The 17,792-nt window shown below is 40.8% G+C and overlaps 1 protein-coding gene across 1 annotated transcript in view; it reads right to left on the bottom strand.

Moving 5' to 3' along the window:
• Positions 1-6,208: 6,208 nt before the first annotated feature.
• The window catches only part of LYRM4 (LYR motif containing 4), a 246,954-nt gene continuing 235,370 nt past the window's right edge, over positions 6,209-17,792 (bottom strand). Inside the window, exon 3 of the mRNA XM_007935348.1 lies at positions 6,209-6,277. Within this exon, the coding sequence (XP_007933539.1) occupies positions 6,209-6,277 (69 nt within the window). The remainder of the gene's footprint in view (positions 6,278-17,792) is intronic.

Here is a 17,792-nt window from a genome sequence, read left to right as displayed (position 1 = left end):
CCAAGGAGGGGTTGCTATGAGTCAGCTCCGACTCCACAGCACATAACAACAACAACAACAGTCATCTTGTTTCTCTTTTGTTGTTTGTGAAGTTTTGGGTTATGCTTGATAGTTTATTTATACCACAAATTAGGGAATCTAAGTTTGCCCTTATTTTATCTTTGATGAATTTTATAGTTTTATGTTTAGGTCTTGGACCCATCTTGAGTTCAGTTTTGTGTGTGGTGTGAGGGACAGATCTTGAGCTGTCTTTTTATTCTTGATTTGTAGAAGTTCTTTATATATCCTAGATGCAAGTCACTTGTCTGATATGATTTGCAAATATTTTCTCCCATTCTGTGGATAGTCTTTTCACTTGATTGTGTTCTTTGAGGCACAAAATTTTAATTTTGATGAAGGTCAATGTATCTATTTTTTTCTTTTGTTACTTGTGCTTTTGGTGTCATACCTAAAAATCCATTGCTACATCTGGGTTTGTAAAGATTTATCCTATGTTTTCTTCTCAGAGTTTTATAGTTTTAACTCCTAAATTTAGGCCTTTGCTCTATGTTGAGTTAATTTTAGTATATGCTAAGTATCCAGCTACATTGTGTTCCATATAAATATTCAGTTGTCCTAGCACAATTTATTGAAAAGACTATCCTTTCCTCAGTTGAATGGTTCTGACATCCTTGTCAAAAATAAGTTGACCATATATACATGAATTTATTTGTGGTCTCCAAATATGATTCTATTGATTTATATATCAATCCTTGTGTTAATTCCACACTGTCTTAATTACTGTTGCTTTGCAGTAAATTTTGAAATCAGTTAAGTGTGAGTCCTCCAATTTTGTTCTCTTTCAAGATTGTTTTTGTCTATTTTGGGCCTTGAAATTCTCTATACATTTTACAATTGGTTTATCAATTTCTACAAATAAGCCAGCTAGGATTCTGATAGGGATTGTATTGAATCTGTTGGTCAATTTAGGGAGTACTGCCATTTTAATGGGAGCTCTGGTGGCATAGTGCCTAAGGCATTTGACTGCTAACCAGAAGGCTGGCAGTTCAAACCCACCAGGCACTCCTTGGAAGGAAGGTTGGGCAATCTACTTCTGTAGTGATACTGCCTCAGAAACCGAAGTAGGGGTCGCTATGGGTTGGATCCGACTCAATGGCAGTGAGTTTTTTTTTTTTTTTTTGGTTGCCATTTTAATAATATTAAGTCTTTGGATCCAAAAACATGGAAGGTTTTCCCATTTACTTGTATCTTCTTTAGAGTCTTTAAACAGGATTTGATAGTTATCAGCACATCTCTTGTTATATTTATTCTGAAATATGTTATTTTTGATGCTAATAAAATCGTTTCTTAACCTCATTTTCAGATTGTTCACTATCAATGTACAGAAATATTGATTTTTGTATATTGAGCTTGTGTCTTTTTTTTTCCCCCAGTTGATCCTTTAGGATTTTCTGTATACATGATTATGTCATTTGTAAATAGAGATAGTTTTACTTCTTCCTTTCAATCTGGATACCTTTTATTCTTTTTCTTTCCTAATTGCTTTGGTTGAAACTTCTAGCACAGTGTTGAATAGGAAATGATGAGAGTGAGCATCCTTGTCATGTTCTTGGACTTAGGAGGAAAGCATCCAACCTTTCACTGGTAAATATGATGTTGTTGTTGCCATTGAGCCAGTCTGACTCATGGGGATCTCATGTATAACAGAACTAACTTTGATGATCCTGCACCATCTTCATGACCACAGGTATGCTCGAGTCCATTGTTGCAGCTATTGTGTCAATCCATATCACTGAGGGGTTCCCTTGCTTTTGTTGGACTTTTATTTTATTGAGTATGATGCCCTTTCAAGGGAAATATGATGCTAAGTATTTTTTTTTTTTTTTTTTGGTAGATGCTCTTTTTATCAGTTTAAAGATGTTCCTTTCTATTCCTAGTTTGTTGAGTGATTTCATCATGAAAGGTGTTGAATTTTGTCAAATAATTTTTTTCTGCATCTACTGAGATGATCACATTGTTTTTAGCTATTCTACTACCGTTGTGTATTAATTGATTCTAAAGAGTTAAACCAACCTTGCATTCCTGGGATAAATACCATATTCTTAAGATTAAAAGTTCCTTCATCAGGGAGTCCTTTACTGATCTTTTCCATCAGCTCCTACAGTACCTATGTTTCATCCTTTGTCATGTTCATCCAATCTTTAGTTTTATTTAATTCTCCTGCTAGACTGCAAGCTCTGTGAGGTCAAGGGCTGTGTCTTGTTTACTGGTGTCTCCCTGACACCTGGCACTAACTGGCTCTTGGTCAAAGCTGAATTACCGAATTGAAAGATGAGGGAAAGGGGTGTTATGTAAAGACTGTGGATCTGCAAATGATTTGGTGATGCTCTAGACGTTGGTTTTCACACTTACAGGTTTGGAAGCTGGACCATGTAAGCTCTAATGTATGTCATCCCTATAGACTTCCTCTCCAGCCTATCCTCTTTCTCCTAGATTTTTGTGGGTGTTGAATTGGACTGCTAGTTCTATTGAGGGGCTTGAGATTTTGACTGAGGCTATGGATAAGGTGAGTTAAAGAAACTGCTACTTAGTAGCAGGGCAAAGTATACATAAAGCAATATACTTAGATTCTATTATAATCTTTCAATTCTATAATTCAAAGAAAAATTGCTAGACTGGAACTAAAGCATTATAGACAGATGAATCAAGTATCTTTCTAGGTCTAGGAAACAGCCATGCTTAGTAAATGGTTGTCTCAGCAGATGTTAACTTATGACATATTTCTCATTTGCTGTTACACTGAAAAGTTATCACTAGACCTCAGTCTGAATCCCATTTTCAGAATGGTCACCCATACCAGACAGTCCTAAGGCTGGCAGTGAAGGATGGTGAAAGTCCTATTAACTTTCAAAAATCCCTCAGTTGGTGCCTTGCAGCAAATGGTATCCTTTGCTGTAGCAACACAAAGGATTGTCCCCATTTGAAGCTGTTTTATTCAGTGCTCTAGTAAATCTTGGGTCCTCTGATTTAGAGAATACCCAAATCAAGGCTCTGCCTGCCATACCTGCACCTGGAATTTGAGGGATGATCATGACTCACCCTCTGTATTTTTTTTTTTTTTAAACTTCACAGAATTCTACTATCTTTTCACAGATTCAAAATGCAGTTCTAATTTTATCTGAGCTGTGAAAATTAGCTCTGTATTATCAAGACTGGACACAGCCAAACACATCCATGTAGTGGTCTAATTGCCATGAAAGCAATCTGCTGTTAAAGGCCGGCAGAGCAACTAAGTTTGCCTGGTGTCCTCTCTCTGTGACTGAAATCTGGGGACAAGTCTCCCATAGAGTAGTTAGCCTGCTAGCAATTTGACACTTTTAGGGAAAGGTTCAAACCTGGGCACAGGTCTCCAAACAACAGCTGCTTGAATTAACTGAGGATAAATCAGGATGACACCCATGAGCATCTTTGCCAGTGTGTCATTGCTGAAATACCACATCCTCTCCTGACGCAGAGTGGAGGTGGAACAGAGCCATATAGACCCGGACTGGACGTGTACTTGTGTGACTGCCCCATGACTGTTAACTCACTGAGAGGTCGCATTCCCACCTTACCTCCTATCCCTTCACTCTGAGTGGGCCTCCTGACATCACGACTCCCACGGCTGTGAGTGCACTGTTTAGAGATATAATAGATCCTGGACTCACTAAGAACTGTATTCACCTTGCAGGTTCCCCATGCTTGATTGTGAAACCAAAGACTGTACTGCCAAGCAGGATGACTACACATTTAATCTATTTTGTATGCACTGTTACAACAAAATCTATACTGTGTAGATAAGCTGGGCCAACACAATCTTTTTCTTTCCTAAATTTTATTTCATTGTTGAAAATATATACAGCAAAACAGACCAATTCAACAGTTTCTACATGTACAATTTAGTGACACTGATTACATTCTTTGAATTGTGCAACCATTCTCAATCTCTTTTTCTGAGTTGTTCCTCCCTCATTAACATAAATTCACTGCTCCCTTAAGGTTCTTATCTTTCAATTTGCTATTATTCATTTCATCCCATAGGTAGTTCTTAAATGAGCATAATGCTCAAGGCAGACATTTAAAACTAGTTAAGCTAGCCTATTGTTTGGTTTTAAGACTTTAGGGGACATTTTGGTTTAAAGTTTAAAGAGTATCTCTGGGCAATAGTTTCAGGGGTTCATCTACCCTCTATGGCTCCAGATAGTCTTGAATCCATTAGAATTTGAAATTCTGTTGTGCATTTATTCCTTTTTGATCAGGATTTGTCTATGGAATCTTTGGTAAAAATGTTCAGTAATGGTAGCCAGGCACCATCCAGTTCTTCTGGTCTCATGGAAAGGAGGTAGTTGTTCATGGAGGCAATTAGCTACACCATTCCATATCCTCCTCCTATTCCTGACTCTCCTTCCTCTGTTGCTCCAGGTGAATAGAGACTAATCATTGTGCCTTGGATGGCCACGTGCAAGCTTTTAAGATCCCAAGTACTATGCAACAAACTAGGATTAGCACAACCTTTTAACACAAAGATGAAAACAACTGTGGACTACACTGCCCCAGCTCAACTCACGTGACTATGACAATTAAAATGACCAGGTCCACTGGCAGGTTGGTAACAATGTAAATATTGTTCCAATCCTAACCACATAAATGTTGAATTCACTCAGTCCTGTATCCAACAGGAAGTGAGAGCATTCTGATGGTGTCTGAGCACCTCATAAACTCCCTGGAGTCAAGTTTTTTAATAAGTTCTTTCTATATGCTTTGAATTAATGTATTCTCAAGGATAAGGGCATACAGACAATATCTTTATCATCTGTAACACACTCAAAGAGCACAGGTTCCTCAAATTGGCAAATATTAAAAACATGGGGTGTGCTTTAAACATTATGTCCATTATTGTGTGTCCTTTCTCACTTAACTGACTCAGAATCTGCAGGGAGGGAGGAAGAGAGGCACTAAGAAATTTACCTTTTGAAAAACTTTCAGACTTTTCAGGTGAGCTTGACTACTGGCCAGACTTGGGCAACAGTATTGAGGGCAGCACAGTTTAATGTGCACAGGGGTCACCTGGGGACTGTGTTCGAATGCAGATTTTGGTTTACAGGGCTTGGGATTCTGCCTTTCCAACCCACTTCCCAATGGGCTGATTCACAGCCCACACTCTGAGTGGCAGGTTGTAAAGCATTCTACTCTAAGGTGGATCCTGCTGCCCTTGTGGTTGTGTTGGGCCCAGAGATAAATTGCTGTAGTCAGGTCTCCATGGTATACCCTCTACTCCTTCAGTCCTATCTTACTCCCTGCCACCCCTCACATCTTGCCTGGTGGTTGGATTTGTTCTTCACAAGGGGAGAACACAAATGTGGGGATGGACCTCCCTTGTCTCCCACCTGTGGGTGTCCTTATCATCCACTGTAGGCTGTGCATTAGCAGGAAGTGAAAGTGCACTAATGGTGATGAGTCTATCTGGTGTAAAATGCTTGATATTGTTAGCTGCTGTCAAGTCGGCCAACTCATGGAGGCCCAATGCAAAATGAAATGAAATGCTGCCCAGTCTTCATGATTAGTTGTGGATCATAGCGTTTTCATCTGCTGATTTTCAATAGTAGATCTCCAGGCTTTTCTCCCTAGTCTGCCTTAGTCTGGAAGCTTCACTGAAACATGTTCAGCATCATAGCAACATACAAGCCTCCACTAACAGATGGGTGGTGGCTTTGCAAAAGATACATTGGCAGGGAATTGAACCTGGGTCTTCTGCATGGACAATGAGAATTGTACCACTGAACCACCAATGGTAAAAGGCTTAGGGAGACAATTTTGTTTATTGTTCAAGGACCAAGAAACACAGGCTGGAAATGCTTTATGCAAGGGGGGGATAAGCTACAAAATAGGGATGGGGTGGGGAGGAGACACAATAACACATAGCGTAATACTTCATGTAAGCTCCAGTTCTACATTCTAGCATATGAACCAGGCAGAAACAGCCAGCCTTTTCACTAAGACTGTAAAAGAATGGGAAGGTTGCTCCATCATTGGCTCCTATAGGGCAGGCAGAGCAAGAGGCTGCTTCCAGTTGGTATATGAGGCCACGCATGGTATGCGGGGTCCCACCGCATGTGCAGAATGGATGCTGAAGGTGGTCCACAGCTGCCAGTGGGCTGGCCCAGGCTCCCTAGGTCCGGGGCTTCTCCTGGTTCTCAATGATAAGCTTGTCCGTGGAATACAGTTGGCTGATGTGGACCTGGGGGCAAAAACATGACACAGATCAAGACTGTGGGCCTCTCTTCAGATATGGAAGGTCTGAAAGGGCATTTATAACTTTTACAACACAAAAGCCTGGCATGACCAGCCTAGTCCCTTCTGGAAACTGCATGTTGGGCTATAGTTAATTCCTCAGATTGCCTTTTCTTATTCCCTGCACCATTGAATCCTCATTTTTCCTGCAGTAAGAAGGCTGAGGTCCACATATCCTCCTGTTGCTGACCCTGTGTCTGGCCCAGCCTTGCTCTCTAGGCTGTACTGTGAGCTCTGAGGCCCTCCATCTGTCTCCTGGCTTCCAGTAGAGCAGAGCCATCCAGACGTGGGTGCAGAAATGCCTAACATGACTTCTTTTCTCCATAACTGAGTCCTTCCACGAGGAAAGTCGTTCTGCACAAACAGAAATGTGCACTGTCTGTCTGTGTTGGGGTAGAGAAGGTGTTGTGTTAGGGTAAAGAAACAATGCTCAGTGGCCTGTCCCACCTGAGGGGACCAGCCTCCCAGCTGGTCTTCCCTTTCAAGTGTCTCTGTTAGAGCCCAGGGAGTTCCTGGGGGTAGCAAATGGCTCAGTGCTAACTGAAAGGCTGGAAGTTCAAGTCTACCCAGAGGTGCTTTGGAAGAAAGGCCTGGCAATCTACTGAAAAATTAGCCACTGAAAACTCTATGCAGCACAGTTCCACTCTGACATATGTAGAGTCATGATGGTTACTGGTTAGGTTGGGAGGAGGGGTCAAAGAAAGCTTCCCTGAAAAGTGTCATTTCAGCAGAGCCCTAAAAGATGAAAAAAGATTGAATTAGTCAATCAGGAGAAGCACAGGAAATGTTCCAGGTGGAGGGAATAGCATGCATTTGACTCTGGCCAAGTGTCAGCACTGTAGAGGAAGAGGGGAAGACAAACAGGTTGCAGCAGTTGGAGTGGCCAATGGTTTTCACATTCCTTCTAGCCGTTGACTATCTCCAAGAAACAGCCAGATGGGAATTCAGCAGCCGGCCCCATCCCTGAGGCTGCTAACCCTGGGTATGGCTTACATTACAGCCTGTCAGAGAGAGGGGAACAAAAGGTCAGGTCTTTTTCCTCCTCCATGGCGCCTTCTGCTCTGGGAGTTCCTCAGAGGAAGTGGTGAGGGCTATGCATGTCTCTGGGGCCCACCACAGTCTAGCAGACAGTGGTGCTCAACAATTTGCTGGGCTGCTGGCAGAAATCTGTGGAATCAAGGACCCAGAAAGCTCTACTACAGCCCTCAGCCACTCAGCAGACAGACAGGGAGCATCTTCTGCACCAGAGCCTTTGTTGTGGTGAAACTCAGAGTAAGACATGCTCCCTGACCTGAGGAAGCACGGAGTCCATGAGGGCAGAGACAGGACACATCTAGAAAAGAGGGAGGTGCACAGTCTGCAGGGATAGAAAGGAGAGGCTGACCCAGGGGGGTACTGAGGGAGACTCTTGGGAGATGGCTTTTTAGTGAGGCCTCAGGAGTCACAGGCAGACACACTGGAGCCAGAGGTGAGTGAACACACCCAAGTGGAGGGAATGGTAATTGGTGCAAGCCCACTGGATCTTGTGGACCTATGAGGAATGTCAAAGACAGCCTGGGGCTGAGTGTTGATGAGGAGGAAAGCCGTAAAGCAGAAGTAGGTTAGGGCCAGATTTTGGATGCCAGACTTATTCTGAGGGACATGAAAATAGGGGACTAGGATATCATATCTGTGCTTACAAAGCATCCCTTTATTGCACTGTGGAGGTGACTAAAAGGGTGGAGAGACTGTAGCCAAAGATCCTGGTGAAGAGGCTACCCACAGCCCTGATGAGCGGTGATTCTGGCTTGAACTAAGGAGGTAGCAGAAGGTATAGAGGGAGCCGGTCGGAGAATACTTGGGTGATGTATAGGAGGGGAATCCGAACTATAGTAAGACCAAGACAGACTCATGTAGATACTGTAAGAATCACTGCCTTCATTTTTTGGAGAGGGATGGAGGCTCAGAGAAGCCAATCCATATAGAAGCAAGGACGTGACCCTCTATCTTCTCACCTCTGTCTGGTGCTCCTCTACCGGTTCCCTAGCCATGCTCATTTCTTTATAACATTAATCACATGTCACAGTAACACAGCTGTACACACAGCTTTCACAGAAAGCATGAAGAGATTTAAAAGCATACTTACTAAAATTGGAGTTAACCACATTACAGAATTGTCAAAGAGATAGCTAGTAGCCTACTCAATCTCCATCTCTCCTTTGTCTTTGCCAAGTGGTGATATGTGAAGTTAAGAAACGACGTTGCCCAGCCTCCCTTGTAGCTACTGGAGGCTATGGGGTGTCAGCAGACACCATGGGGTGGAGTTTCTGGGAAAGTTCTTTAAAGGGGGTTGCTTTAGTTGGGGTGCATTCTACTGCCTCCCCCCTCTCTGTCTCCATTCAGCCTAGAATATAAACTTGATGGATGGAACACAGCCACCTAGCACTGTGAGGCACTTTTGATGATGGGAGCCACACACTAAGGAAGGAGAGGGTGGTGCAGAAAGAATGTATGTGAGCCACAAGCCACCATAGGGCCTTGGACAGCTTACCTCTACTTTTCCTTTATGTGAGGTGAAGGGAAAAAAAAACAACCTACCTGTCTTTTAAAACTACTGTTATTTGAGTTTCTAATTACACATAGCCAAACTAAATCCTGATAAAAGTGTACACTATGAATTTTAATTTTAGACTATATGAATGATGTAAATAAAGGTGAATGCAGAGAAGCGTGAGAGCTGTGCCTGCTGTGAGGATAAAGATTTTGGCTTTGTGAGGCCCAAGTCCATACTGTTAGAATAAGACTCCATCTTGACTTTAGTTCTACCTCTATACTATTTATTAATTTGTTTTCCTCTGAACAATAACCATTGGTTCTGGCTGTGTCCTCTAAGATAAGATCACCTATGTCAGGACACATTGATGAGCCTAGTGACTGGCCACCTGGATTTTGATGACAGTAATCAGTGGTGCCATCACCAATAAGATGACCAGCCTAGTACGGTGTGCCAGGAATCTACAGAGGACACTCTCCACCAACCACCTATTATTTTATCTGATTTTGAAGAAACGTTAATTACTTTGTGTATGTGCTGTATCCCACTCCTTGATTAGTCTATGAACCCATCTTTGGAAACACTCCACAGAGCAAATGACTTTGGAATCATTAAGACTCTGCCCATCTCTCAGTGTTGCACTTCCCAATTAAATTTTTTGACTTCTTGAACTCTGGTGTGGACTATTGGCTGCGTTGCTCCAGGGCATGAACCCCATCAATTTTTGGGTTACACTATGACAAGGAGAAACAATGGACATATCATCTGGGCAGAAGATGCCATTAACAGACAGCTTCTAAGTTCCTAAGGTTTAAAAAAAATGACAAAGTGGCTTCATGAAGATACTATATTTTTCCCCCTAAATACTTTATTGCTTTAGGGTATGTGGCTGTTAATATTTTGCTATTTATATATAGATTTAAAACAATATGTGCATATTAATATATCATATTTAAATTTGGAATCATATCATAATTTGCCTTTTCCACTTCACTTTATATTTTGATCATTATGCCATTAATTGTTCTTTGAAAGGCTATTTTCAATAATTATTTCATTGCGAAGATTTGTCATAATTATTTAATCATTCCCATATGATGAACACTTAGATTGTTTCATGTTGGGATTACTATTATTATAAATAAGTTTTTTAAAATCACATCTCTAATTACATTTTCAGAAAAAGTTTCTGGAAGTGGCACACAGAGAAAAGGCAACCACAGGGAGGAAGTGAGAAGAAAGCCTGTTACACTGTGGGGATTTCAATATCATGAAACAATGTGTATAAACTGTTGAGTGGAAAACAAATTTTTCTTAAACTTTCACCAAATCACAATGAAGAGTTAAAAAAAAAGTTTCAAGAAGTGGAATTATTGGGTCAACAAGTATGAATATTTTCATGGTTCTTGATGGCTCTGGCAAAACTATTTTCTAAAAAGGTTAATCTGTTTGTCCAGCTGACACTGCCTTGGTGGGTCAGTTTGAGGCTTTAGCAGCGCCTTCATAATGCAACAGAACAAGCATGACTGTTCCCATGTATATAACTTGTTGTGTGGATACCGTTTGTGCTAAACACACTCACCACTCCCTGTGACAGGCTAGAGCAAGAACACATGATTTGTCTGTGTGTGGCCCTTCTGTTTTCCCCATAGAAGCCTTGTTACCAGAGCCCTGTATTTGTTCTTTAGAACGCACTACCCTAAAGCATGGCAATGATTGTGAGGATGGTACAGAACAAGGCAGTGTTTTGTTCAGTTGCACCTAGGGCAGCTTTGAGTTAAAAGTGACTCAGTGGCACCTAACAATAACAACCCTAAAAGATGGACTCTTTGGGGGACAGGTGGTACGTAGAAGAGATATAGTTGTGCAGTGGGGTGGGTTGACTGAGTCCCAATATTTTATGTAAAAGATTCCAAGGAAAAGCCACAGAATGAAGAATTAGGGGCAATCCAAAGTGTTCAAGTGTAATGAAACTTTAAATCTAAACTACAAACTTTCAAACTGATGGTCCACTTGGACAGAAGTATGAAATAGATTAAAAGAAATCTAGTCAGACATAACAAGTTTATAGGCTTTGGGGTCAAGATGAATGAAATCAGATCTTAATAATATTAATGGTGTTAAGAGGGCATAAAGATGAATATTCTCCCAATCTTGGATCTTGAGACTCCTGTGTCTCGGTGCAGGATATTATAAAGACTCATTCCATGCCCGCCAAGCAAAAGCCTACCCATGCTTGATGCTTCCCTGGTTACCTCTGCAAAACAGGTTCTCCCCAACGCCTGGAACACTTACCACACTTACCAATGCCATCCATGTGACACTCACATATGATCCCTGTGAACATTTGTGTGCCCTTCTCAATTTCCCTACATGTATATCAACTATTGATGGAGACTAGAATAAAGGAGCAGATCGTGTTCAGCTTGACTTTGTTTTCCTTTATAGCATTATTTAGGATAGTGCCAGACACACAGAAATGCCCAGTAAGTACCTGATACTATAAATATCAGTGTCTTGTATGCTATCGTTATAAAGTGTGATGCCCGCTATTTTTACAGCCCAGATCTACACATGATTATGGAGTGCTTTGGTGGTGAGCTACTAATGGAAGTACAGAAAAGATAAAGGTAAGTCAATAAAAATAGCAAGGGGGGCATTTATTGCAGTGAGAATGTCCACCGACTGCTAAGCAAAATCGAATGATTTAAATTTGGCCCAGGAGAGGGTTTAAGGCCATAATCCAGGGCTAGAAGGGATTAACCTACAGCAATTACAGAAGAGTGAAGGAAAATATTCAATTCACACAAGAAGGAAATATTTAAAAATTATCTCCATGAGGGCTCTACAGTTGAAGCAATAAAAGTTTATGTAACAGTTTAGTGCCATCCATTTGAGTTATAAAAGGTGTCAGCACACATCAGGGGGCCAGCCTGAGATCAATGCTGCCATGCTAATGAAGGAGCACTGTTTCTGAGCTGCAGGTGAGAGAAACTGGTCAATGGAATCAAGGAAGTGCAATTAACAGCTCCAATTTACATTCCCTCCAGCATCCCAAATTGTCTCATACAGCCACATGAGAGGGCAGTGTGCATAAATTAGTCATTAAAGCTGATTGCACTTTTATTCTATGAAGTTTAGGAGCTGGCACTAATGTCCATTAGAAAAATACACAGATTACTCAACTACAAATAGATGGGATGACTGTGTGGCCCAGAAACACTCACAAGCTCTGAGACTCATTAGACAAAGAACTTGCTGGGAAGGGAGAAGTAGAATCCATTCACTGCCATCAAGTCGGATACTCATAGCGACCCCTCCTTGAGTTTTCGAGGAGATATCCCTACCGAAGTAGATTGCCCAACCTTCCTTCTGAGGAGTGGCTGGTGGTTTGAACCGCCAGCCTTCTGGTTAGCAGTCAAGTGCCTTAGGCACTAGGCCACAAGAGCTCCTAAGTAGAATCCAAGAAAACAAAATTCAGTACAATTTCTCATTGCTTACTCTTATGAAGCAGTAGGCTGCTGGTAAAAAACTAAACTCACTGCCATCGAGCTGTTTCCGACTCATAGTGACCTCCATTGGGCTTCCGAGGCTATAATTCTTTATGGAAGCAAATCGCCCAGTCTTCTGTGGCGCAGCTGGTGGGTTTGAACCACTGACCTTCTGGTTGGCAGTCAAGTGCCTTACCACCAGAGCTCCTTGTGCTGCTGGTAATATAATTAAATCTGAGTTAGAGTCAGAGACATTGGGCTCCACCCTCAGAAGTGGAAGCGGTGTGGCCCAGGCCTAGGCTGGGATCCCAATCTTGATTCTGCCATTTCCTTCTCTGTCACAGTGTTACGAGAATCACAAGAGATACTGAATTGTGAAGAAAATTTACCAATTGCTCCAGATATGTCATGTTGCAGGACCCAGATACACTAAATGCCATAATATTTACTGTTGCAAGGATCTGTTCAGAATGGTGCCAGGCACATCACAAGGGCTCATTACCTGTGAATTATTTACATGCACAGCACTGCACATGGCCTGTGGGCTGTCAGGGTGAATAACACTGGGCTCAGATCCTGATCTCAAAGGCCTCTAACTATAAGAGTCCATGATTTTATAACAATTAGATTCACCCTGTGAGAGATGGTGCCAGTGATGCTGGGCACCACTACTTGGTTTTGAATTTGAACTTTCAGAGTTGATTCTTCCTCATCTCTGCTCTGGGAAGTAGGACCCACATGTTTCTGATGGTTACTGTAAGAGCAGTTTAGCTTAAGGAGCAGATGCTCTGGGCATTGGGAAGTTACTAGAGAGATGTGGACATCTGGCTCTCCTGGTGAAACAGGGGTAAACTATTCCTCCAGGGGTTGTGTCCCTCTTTGAAGTTGGTAGAGGCAGCTACCAACTGCCTCCATACTCACAGAAATAACAACCACACACATGTAACATGCACAGCATTCACAGGAAACTAACATATGAAGGGGTTGTGTGTATTGTAAAATGAATCCCCGTATAACACACACATTATTTGTGTGAAAATACAATTCCTGGGCTGATGGGTGACAGTGCCTTGTAATAAGGATGATGATAATATTAGTACTGGTAAACATATTATACTGCTAAAAATAATGTGACTAAAGTAACAGTTAACATTTAATAATAAATAAGCATTTAATAAGCATTTACTGTGTGTCAGGTATTGTTTTAAGGGCTTAATTAGTTAAAAGTACTTAATTATTTTAATCTCATTAACAACTTTATGAGCCAGGTACCATTATACCATCAATTTACAAGAATTTAGAGTCAAATTCCATCAGCTTTGTTTTTCTTTAAACTTCATTTTTTAGAGGCAGTAGACTTGCTATAATAGGCAAGTCTTTCCATTTCACATGTAAGAAGCTGGCATCTTGGTGGATCACACTGAAAACATGAGAAAAGTCACTAGCAACATCTGTAACAAAAAAACCACAATATACATTTACATAATCTTATTAAGAAGTGTGTGTGATCTTTAGGAAGAAAACTATGAAACTTAGATATTCAAGACAAGTTTTAATGCAATGAAAGCTATACCACGTTCATGAAAGACTGAATCATATAAAAATATCAATTTTTACCAAATTACTTTATGTTTAATATAATAGTAAAAATCCCAATGGGATTTTTTTGAGATACTTGACAAAATGACTTTAAAGTTTATTTGAATGAATGAAAAATCAAGAAAAAGAAAAAAAATTTTGGAAAGGAAGGTATTAAAGCATTTCTGAGATGCAGTTAAAACAATGTAGTCTTGGTCCAAAGAGAAAGAAATGAACAGAACAGAAGAGAGTGTTAAAAGAAGACTCTATTAAATAGAAATATTTAACACATGAAATCATACTCCTGGGGGCTTGGGCTTCACTTGAAGGGGCTGTGGAATCCAGAACATTTAAAGTGAAGTCTCCAACTGACTTTCATGTAAATGGTGTATTGTTCTAAAACATATCTATGCTTATTTCAATATAAAAATGTTTTTCTCAATTTGTCAACTAACTCTGGCACTCCAAGAAGATGTGCTGTGTTTGGCCTGTGCTTTGAGTATCTCCTGATACACCCAACTTGAGAAGCAAATATTAAAGATACTTATTTTCCAAAGATAGCAACATTTGATACAGGCATTGGAAGGTCAAATAGTCTTTGAGCTACCAATATAATGAATCTTTTGACAGCAGAATTTCAGCAAGAAAGGAGAGCTGTTTGTCTCCTGTCAGACCATGTGTCCTAGGTAGCCTGGTACCTGTTCCATCTGCACTGCGTAAGGTGAGCAGTGCCACCTGTTCCCCTCATCAGGCATCTACAACATTAAAGAGCTTTCATTCTGCAATTTTCACAGTGATTCTCTCTGGTGAGATCCCAAGGCAGAGAGCCACTATGCCAGCCTTGTCATAGTCACCTGCTGTAATGAACTTATTTTCCAAACAGACAACTTTTATTGTACTTCATACTTTCTTTATAATTTTTAAGGAACTCTTGGGGTGGAGTGGTTAAAGCATTTGGCTGCAAACCAAATGGTTGTTGGTTTGAACCCATCACATGCTTAGCAGTAGAAAGATAAGGCAGTCTGTTTCTGTAAAGATTTATAGTCTTGAAAACCCTATGGGGCAGTTCTACTCTGTCTTATTGAGTTGCTATGAGTTGGAATTGACTTGATGGCAGTGAGTTTATAATTTTTAAGAAGGAAGATGGAATAGGGATGCATGAAATTATATGTTATCTTTTTAGTCTTTTTTGTTTAGCAATGAGCGGTGTTATAAAACTCAAACTTGTTTTATACAGATTACATGGTATTCTTGTAGAAATAGCTCAGTCTACATGGTCTTCTTTCTTTCTAGCATTCAGCAGCCTAGGTTTTTTTTTTTTTCAAAATATTTATATGTAATAGCATACCATTACTACTTTGAATCACTTTGTCATTTAATGCAACAGAAGACTGAAGCATTCATTCTGAATCTTTGAAAACTAAGTTATTGATAAAATGTACCTGGCAGAGAAAAGAGGTCATTTAAAAGAATTCCAGGGTGAATATTCTATAATATGAATATTATGTCCCCTTCTCCCAAACATACACCATTTCCATGCCTTAGGCACTAGGCCACCAGAGCTCCTAAGTAGAATCCAAGAAAACAAAATTCAGTACAATTTCACATTGCTTACTCTTACGAAGCAGTAGGCTGCTGGTAAAAAACTAAACTCACTGCCATTGAGTTGTTTCCGGCTCACAGTCGGAATTCTGTAAGCCTTGAATTTTATAGTGGACATTCCTCATGTGGACAGCAGTAGTGGTGGGGGCTGACCTCTTATTTTCTCCATGATGTTGCAGGTAGAGTGGTGAATGAATTTATATCTCCTTCCCTATATCCTATGTCATAGTTAATACTGAATGTGCTTAATCTTTACTTGTCGGGACAAGAGGGAAACCAGATGCAACTGCTATGAACTCTCATAATAATATGAGCATGACTCATTACATTGTGGTTTACACCTATTATCCCAGAGTAATTATTAATAGAGCCCTCTTTGCTCCCCAAAATGTCCTGGTTTGGCTGATAAAGTATATGGTACCCTAACTCTTATCCACTGTTGCCAGCTTCTGGACAAACTCTTCGTTTTTCTGCAAACTAACGATGATATCTAGTTAAAAGAATAAACCCACCACATGATGGCTTCTTTCTTTTGAATTCTAGGCCATTTTAGAAAAGGAAATTAAAACAATTTAATGGATCTCAGAGAACTGAGGCCTCTAAGGAGTCCATGGTTGTGAGCAACTGATCCATAAGTCTGCTTATTCCTTCAGTAAGAATGAGTCCATTTTGAATGATACACATCAGAGATGAACAATCCTAACAAGGACTGTGCCCCAGAATCAGCTTATCAGACACATGTGGCATAGGCTCATTGTGATTGGGAACGTCTAGGGTAAAGTTTAGGCATGTAACAACATGCCTCTGATAGGTAGGCACACATGATTGAGGAGAAGCACTGCTCTAAGAGGATTCAGGTTGAGTATTTATTATTATTTTTAATTATTAACAGTTTTTTCTCCTAAGTGGGTGAATAATTTTCCAAGAAATAAGAAAACAAACAACAAGAAACCAGGGTAGATATTTATTTACCAGTCCTCTGGCAGGACTACATGACCAGGGTGGGAAGGAGAGTTTCTTTGTGCCTTATGGTGTTCCTATACTTACATGCTCTGCCCTACATGTAAGTGGAGGGTGGAATACATCTTCCTCTCTCCCATACACCTGCTCTTTATAAGAGTTGGGTGCCTGTGGGCGATTTCCATCTGCTGGTCTAGACTGCTGTGAGGGGTGGGCAGACTGCTATCAAACCGGAGATTGCAAATATGGTCCTTCAGACACACCCCCACCGATGTGCCCCCAGAGCTGGCCATGTGGGGACACTGGATACACAGTCTGCTAAGCACTGGCCAGTAGCCCAGGCATCGGTACTGAAGCATTGCATAACTGTGGCTCTGTGAGACGAAAGCATCACAACAACAAGCACACCGTGCTGCTCTGTGTTCACACTGCTGCAACTTGAGTACCAGGCCCTTATTGGAACCGGGCAGGATCCAGCACCCAAACGTCATAGCAGAACAAAACCTGGCACTTCCACAAGATGGTGACAGCAAGAACTCAGGCAAACCGCCAGAGACAATATCCCACCAAAGGTCATATTGCTGTGCTGTGCGAGACTAGGGCCAGTCTGTACTTCACCCTTAAACTCAGGGCTTCAGGACACCAATGTCCCAACAGCAAGGCCCGAGTGCTGGCACTGCTGTTTTCAGTGGCAAGGTGATGTAACTGCTGAGGCTGATGCTTCTTGGGACAGGGGCTCTGGAGAAACCAAAATTCTTGATTGTTAAGATGATTATTACCTGCTCAATGCAACATCTTTGCAAACCTTCTGCAACAATCAACCTGCTTTTTGCTATTTCATCCCTTCAGGGATACCTTTTCTCAGGGTCAGCTAGAACCAATTCTCATTTTAGTATTTACTTTAAGAGGATATGACAGAGAAGGTAAGCTCAGCAAAAAATATCAGAGAGATAATACTGACCTTTTGAGGCCATTCTTCTTCTTCTTCTTCTTTTTTTTTTTTTAAATAACAAATAATGATATATTTTAAAGTTTACTCTTAATAGAATTTTCAGGATTTAAAAACTTTCTGGCCTTAAGGAATAGTAAATAAAAACTTTCATGATTTACTTAGAAGTCAGAAAAAATAGGAAGCTGACCTAAAACCATCTAGCTGTGCCCAGTATTTTATGTCAATTAAAGAATAAATTACCATACAATGCATTTTTTTTTTTATTAGGATTTGGGTGAAGATTTACAGAGTAAATTCACTTTTCATACAGCAGTTCACATATACTTTGTCTCATGTCATTGACCAA

This window comes from Orycteropus afer, unplaced genomic scaffold (genome assembly GCF_000298275.1).
Source record: "Orycteropus afer afer isolate SDZICR_OR568_19922 unplaced genomic scaffold, OryAfe1.0 scaffold00027, whole genome shotgun sequence".
Taxonomy (NCBI): Eukaryota; Metazoa; Chordata; class Mammalia; order Tubulidentata; family Orycteropodidae; genus Orycteropus; species Orycteropus afer.
This window is presented reverse-complemented; position numbering and strand designations above follow the sequence as displayed.